Genomic DNA, 7,410 nt, shown 5'->3' with positions numbered 1-7,410 from the left:
AAATCAAACGGTGAAACGACTAAAAATGCAACTTTTTTTCACTTCATAAAATCTTTTCTTTTAAGCAACAATTTCCACAAAAAATTGACGAACTATTAAACAGAAGAGCTTGTAGATTTGTAGTAACGCTGTGCGCATGCGTAGTCTCACGCATGCGTGGAATTCAACAACCAAGCTTTCCCGCTTTGATCTGTCTCTTTCTTGCTGGCCAGCGATTGAGCAAGGACGTGTTTAGCTGTCTCTCTCCATCTTTCGAACTTACGCTAGACAGCTCGCTCACATCTACATACCAACGTCCCAACAACCATACTCACACACACAGAAGACGTCTCAACAAACAAGAGCTAAAGATGTATATAAGCCACCTTGAATAAATGTTGTTTGTGTTGATAGTCTGGAGTTCAGCGTTCCGTTAATTCTTAATTTTATATAGGAAAGTCAGGTATACATCTAATGATGTATAACCCACTTTCCTATAGATTATTCAAGTGTACTTTTTATTAAAATCGCCCACAAAACAAATGACTGAAACAAGTAAAAGAGATTATCTATTAGACTGATATGGTTGGCGCCAGGAAAGTTCAAGGTAACCCTATGTTGCATGGACTATTAATAACTGACACAAAAATGTTATTCTTACTGAAAGACAATCAAAATTCTTAGCTGAAATTTGAACCATTGCAAATTGTCAGGTAAGTGTGAATATTTGGAGCTTTGTTGATTTAAAGCAACAGTTTGCAAAGAAAGTCAATAAAAACATGTAGATAAATATTTGATATGTAATTTATTATCACATCAAGGTTATCTAAAAACACAAGAATAACAATAAAAAGTGTTTTTTGATATAGAAAAACAAAAACTGTTTTTATTCAGTGTGAATGTGCTTGGAACAGTTTGATTTTTGAGGTAAAGCAAAAGTTAACATTACAGAATAACCCTTGTAATGGACTTACAGCCTAGATTCTTGCATCTCACCATCTTGCTGCCTTCCATGTATTAGGACCAGTAATCTATACCATCCATGCAGATCGACCTATTTGGCATTGGAGCTGTCGGCCCTCTGGAATTTTTGGCCAGTATTTGCCTTTCCATTTCGCTTAGTGATGGGCGTCATCTTTTGGTTAACTTGAATTTTCCTGATCTCCTGAGTGAGTCAGAAATGCTCATCTTGAAATTTCTAAGCTTTATGTTTGATACATTCTCAGGTTCATTATGTCGGAATAAGAGCGATTATTGTACCACAATTATATCGAAAATGTGGAAAACACGTTGGTGGTACCACTTTTCTGAGCGAATATGGATTTTGTAACGGTTCGATAACCCATCCAGTAAATCTACCCCTGCCTATAAATTTATTGTATGTGTTAACAATTGAAGGGCATGGGATGATTATCCGACACGTTTCTGTAAAATCTGGTAATTTCAAGGGTTAGATTGACTTCTTCGTATGTTGACAACTGAATAACACCACGGTTACCAAATCATTTCAACACACGTAACTCCACACCATCAAAGCCGGTCGTCCGTACTTCGACAGACGCCCCTGCCTTTTTCTTCCTTTAATGCTGCATCTAATAACATCTTATAACCATGCACTGTACCAACACATGCCATACCCTGTTCATGTACTGTACCAACACATGCCATACTCTGTTCGTGCACTGTACCAACACATGCCATACCCTGTTCATGTAGGATCTTTACAAGTTCAACACTTGTATACCAATTACCGAATACAGTTTGTACCATTTTTTCTTGATATATTTTGCAATAAAATCATCACAATATTTCCAGACGCTTTTAAGTATGGCTGATTTGGGCAGGTTCCAACTGCACACTTCAAAATTGTGTATAAGTCAGTATTTTCTTTTTACCATAGAAACTGCTGCAGTTCATCTGAAAGTTGATAAACGATATGCAATGTTTTATAAAATTGCTCGGAAATGCCTGAAATTTTTAATTTTCAACATGTACATTCAGTCACTTTCAGCATGTAATTATGTTAGAATGCTCGGCATTGCTTTAATGTTTTTCTAACGGCTTCCCACAGAATCATTTGTGAAGTGTAAGTTATAAGACTTTACCTGAGTCACATACAGGTTATACACTTTTACTACTTGTCAGCACTCGTTCCTACTTTAATAGAATTACAATGTTTTGTTTAAACTGCCTTATGACATTCATAACACTTGCATACTTCAAAATTAGTGACTAAATTTCCATAGCGATAAAGATAATTCTAGTTTAATTTTTAGTAGTATCTTACATGGAATATGTTTGATAAATGTTGGATGAATGAGTTCAGCTAAAGATTTGTTAACGAAATTGGATTTGTGGTCTTTAAATGTGGTATATGTATTTCCTAAAGCTAGAGACTCAGCTCTGTCTTCAGTCTTTTAAATCCTTTCTACAAAAGCACAAGACCTGAAATTTGGGGGAGAGGACTGTGAGTTTTTTTTTATCTTTATGTGCCCTTTTAAAGCCTAGCCAGGCTCATGGGCCCGGTTTCCCGGTTTCTATGGCGTATGTGTCCCCCCCCCCCAGCTAGACGGGACGCCAGTCCATCGCAGCGCTACTCAAGAAACAGGAAGAAAGAGTGGGAGAAAGTTGGGACGAAAGAGTACAACAGGGGTCGCCACCACCCCCTGCCGGAACCTCGTGGAGCTTTAGGTGTTTTCGCTCAATAAACACACACAACGCCCGGTCTGGGAATCGAAACCGCGAGTCCGCTGCCCTAAACACTGAGCCATTGTGCCTCCACGGCGGCTGTGGTGGTAGCCCGTAAACATTTTCCAGCTAGTGGCGATGGATATTGCCTTTCTCCAGATTGTAGTCAGTACTCTTTATATGTAAAGTTGTCTGGCGATAATTGAGAAGGGTTGTGTCAAAATTATATCAGATGATGTGCGTGGGCACATACGTGAGATTCCAGCTTTTACAGATATGTGCATGTTAAATTCTGCATAACAAATTATACGATTACTTTCCAGTCAGCAAAGAGACATATTTTATCTAATACAGACTATGTAAAGGTTCGTGTCATATGTCACCTGGTGAGACATAGATATACTAGAATAATTATAATAGGGAAAGATGATAGAATATAAAACATCGTTAATATTTAGCATCACGTTTGCAATCCCAAAATGTTGTGCTAATTGTGAAATATAATCAACCGAAAGATTTTTAAAAATATATTTTAAAAATTAATACATATCGTAGACATTTTTTTTCTTTTTCTGTTTTTATGGTGTTAACGAAACGAAAACTCATGAAGTTTTACTTTATTTCAAAAGAAGCTTTAGGGCAGCAGACAGTACAGAGTTCTGCCATACAGAAAAGCTGTCGATTTTTATCATAGAAAAAGTTAATATAGAAAATAATTGGTCCTTTATTACATGTTGATTTTAATTTATTCAATCTTTTCAGTTCGATGTGAAATATATTTTTTTTTATCTGAATAACAGCAATATCATGGCTTTGGTAGTAAATCTTTGTGAAAATCTTTGCGAAGCATTGCCGGATTTCAAGAGTTTTTTCATCAATGTTGTATTCCGTAATCAAAATGTGGTGACTCTGAAAGAACTGGAGCAAAATCCCTCAATCTGTAAGAAAGTCGTTGGCTTGTATATGCATTCGAGCCTAAATAGAAACCAAGAATTCCTTGAATTATTTGAAAAATTGGTAAATCTTAAAATTATTTGCTTCCTTGGCATCGGTTTTGAGACTATTGACACTGAATGGGCTAAATCGCGTGGCATTAGGATTGGTCATAGCATCCAAGATGGAGTTACTGCCGCAAATTTTGGAATGGCACTATTATTGGCAATGTCAAGAAAAATAGTTCAGTGTAAGTAAAAGTTTCAATTTATTTTTTAGAACACATCAAAAACGATGGTGTTTATTTCTAACTCTTTTCAATAATTCTTAACATCTTGTAGTTCAAAGTCTTGCTCTATAATTTTCTTGAGTTTCATTTTGAGTTATTTTCACCCTTTCTACATCCATTCACTCATTTATCATATTTACTCTCATCAAAATCTACCAAAACGTAATTATTTAGGTACGTCATCTTACATTAACAATGGAAAAAAATCTGTCGTATAATGGATACACTATAAGCAGGTTGCATTGTGAGAAATCACGTAACGCTGATTAGTAACCTTTAGGATTTGTACTGGTCTGCAGACAGTGTTATAGTATCAATGACCATAACTTAGTAAAGTACTTATTATCATTGTTAACATAACAGTGCAGTCCAGTATAAAGGTATAGAGGTTACAAATAATTGATGGATGATTCGACAGTGTAATCTGCTTATAATATAGATATATTTACACACACACACACATACATAGACACATACATACATACATACATACATACATATATGCATGTATATATATTCAGTTATATGTATGCGTGCGTGATGTCGAAGCGCATAAGATTTTTCCATTTTTCCCGTGCGTTAAACTAAAACACCTGCTTGTTGTTCCTACACCTGTCTTCATCTTTTGTTTTCCTATAAATTTGAACTATATATATATGACAAAGGTATTAGAACACCTACAATGCTAGAAATAAGAGCTAAAATGCTTTGATGCTGCAGTCAACGCACGTTATCATATACATGCATACTGACAGCAACCGTAAACGGCTAAAAGTGACAGTCGTAATATCTCTGGACCGTCAACGGTTTTGGCTTAAAGACCGAAGCACTCATCAACAGGATCGGCACAACTCACCAGTTTATGTACGTTGACTAGCAATTACGTGCATTGACTGCAGTAATTATGTGCATTGACTGCAATATCAAAGTACTTTAGCTCTTATTTCTAACATTGAGAGGATATATTTTGTCGGAAAAATTTGAAATAGCAGCAGTGAGTGAGGGGCTCACCATGAATGAAGAGAAATGCGTTTACCCAACAACTCTAGAGTTTCTTGGATACCGTATCTCACACAATTCCCTCAGCCCTGACCCAGAAAGGCTTGCTCCACTCCTCAATCTTCCTACACCAACCGACCAGAAATCATTAAAATGTATAGTCGGTATGTTTTCTTACTATGCTAAATGGATCTCCAAATTTTATGACAAAATATATCCTCTCAATAACGTCTCAAAATTTTCTCTAATCAGCCAACAAGTAAAAGTCATTAAAGATAGAACTAGCTAATGCTGTCATTCAAATAGTAGATGAGAACATTCTATTTACTATTGAGACGGATGCTTCAGATTTTGCTATATCTGCTACACTAAATCAAGATGGAAGAGCAGTTGCATTCCATTCTTACACGCTAAAAGGTAGCGAACAGTACCACTCCTCAGTTGAAAGAGAATCCCAAACAATTATCGAATCAATTCATCATTGGAGACACTTTCTTCTTGGTAGACATTTCACATTAATTACTGATCAACGTTCCGTTGCATTCATGTATAATTATAAAGCGACGAGCAAAATTAAAAATGATAAAATTATGAGATGTTGCATTGCGTTATCTCCATACTCATATGATATTCACTATCACCCAGGACCCAGTGTAACATCGCACCGAATGCATTCACAAGGGTACGCTGTTCAGAAATCAGTTCACATTCATTTCATGGGTTGCATGCAGCACTGTGCCATCTTGGTGTAGTACACCTTCATCATTTCGTCTGCAGTAGAAATCTTCCATATTCGTTGGGGAACGTGAAACAAATTTGTAGAATTGCTCTATATGTCAAGAAGTGAAACCACAATATTAAACCAAACTTAGTTAACTTAATTAGAGCCATACAACCATTCGAGCGAATTTTAATTGATTTCAAAGGCCCGATTTCTTCCACGAAGCGTCTTTATCTTCTAACAATTGTTGACGAATACTCTCGGTTTCCGTTTGGTTATCCAGTATCTGACACATCAGCTCAGACTGTAATAAGATGCTTTACAGACTTGTTTTCAGTTTTCAGTATGCCCAGTTATGTACATTCCGATCGTGGAACTGCCTTTATGTCTACAAAATTGAGAGAATGGCTCCTTAAAGGGCATTGCAACAAGGAGGACAACCCCATATAATCCCACTGGGAACAGTCATGTAGAGAGATATAATGGTACTATTTGCAAATCAGTACTACTCTCTTTGAAAACTCGTTCCCTTCCAGTATCGTCATGGGAAAAAGTTCTTCCAGATGCACTGCATTCAATCAGATCTCTACTTTGTACGTCTACCAACGCCACTCCTCATGAACGTCTCTTTAACTATCAAAGACGTTCAGCTACAGGAACATCTATACCATCATGGCTTCTCAACCCAGAGCCTGTGCTTCTGCAAAGGAACAATCGCACTAGCAAATATGACCCTATCGTTGACCAAGCTGATTTAATTGAAGTCAACCCCCCAATACGCTAATGTTCGTTAGCCAGATGGTCGCGAAACCACAGTATCTACAAAACAATTGGCATCATCAAGAAAAATTAACCCAACTGATGACTTAACCCAGATATTTGTGGTCCGTCAAGAGCCAGACAGAGATCTAACTGAAATGTCTTCGCCTCCTAGAGATAACCCTCTAAAACAAAAAGAAGAATTCTCTCAACTGCGTTGATCTCAAAGAATTCGAAAAACCCTGGAAAGGCTTGATCTATAATTTTTTTTTTTTTTTTTTTAGGTGGAAGTGAATGTTATGCAAATTGTGCTAAGATTTGAGTGAGATCCCTTGATATAAAGGGCATGCGCATTTTATGCTCAGAGAGAGAGAGTGGCCATTTTGAATAACATACATTGAATCGAGAATATCATGGATAACACTATATGACGTCTTGTTGTTTTGGACTATGACTGGAAATTAGTTTCTCTGAATCAGGAATTACTTGTCATGCATAACAATGTTCTAACACCCTCCGTCATATTTAGTGATAATTATAGTTTTCCTTTTTGGTGATACATTGCTAAACAACTGCCTAATTTAATTATTTGCATACACAATAACGATTCACTCAATCATCCACAGGTTTCTATGTTGTAAACATATATACTGCTGGCGATCTTGTCCGGAAACTAGTGAGTTGTGCCGACCCTACTGATGAGTGCTTTGGTCTTAAAGCCAAAACCATCGACGAATATTACGACTGCCACTTTCGGCTGTTTACGGTTGCTGTCAGTGTGCATGTATACGATTATGTGCGTTGATTGCAGCATCAGAGCACTTTAACTCTTATTTCTAGCATTGTAAGTGTTCTAACACCCCCTGTCATATTTAATGACAATTATAGTTTTCCTTTTTGGTGATACATTGTTAAACAGCTGCTTAATTTATTTATATATTTATTATTATTATTATTATTATTATTATTATTATTATTATTCAGTAGTTTTATTTTTATAACGTGCTTTCACTTCACTACCGACCGCAGCTCTGTGCGCCTT

The 7,410-nt window shown here is 36.5% G+C and overlaps 1 protein-coding gene across 2 annotated transcripts in view; it reads left to right on the top strand.

The window, feature by feature from the left end:
* The window catches only part of LOC106882072 (glyoxylate reductase/hydroxypyruvate reductase), a 29,665-nt gene that overhangs the window by 16,598 nt on the left and 5,657 nt on the right, over positions 1-7,410 (top strand). Inside the window, exon 1 of one of the 2 annotated variants that reach the window (XM_014932634.2) lies at positions 3,302-3,850. The exons of the other annotated variant lie outside the window; for it this stretch is intronic. Coding sequence (XP_014788120.1) covers positions 3,475-3,850 — 376 coding nt within the window. The 5' untranslated portion in view covers positions 3,302-3,474. Of the gene's footprint in view, positions 1-3,301; positions 3,851-7,410 lie in introns of those variants that run through there. 2 annotated transcript variants of the gene reach the window in all.

Source organism: Octopus bimaculoides, chromosome 20, assembly GCF_001194135.2.
Source record: "Octopus bimaculoides isolate UCB-OBI-ISO-001 chromosome 20, ASM119413v2, whole genome shotgun sequence".
NCBI lineage: Eukaryota > Metazoa > Mollusca > Cephalopoda > Octopoda > Octopodidae > Octopus > Octopus bimaculoides.
This window is presented reverse-complemented; position numbering and strand designations above follow the sequence as displayed.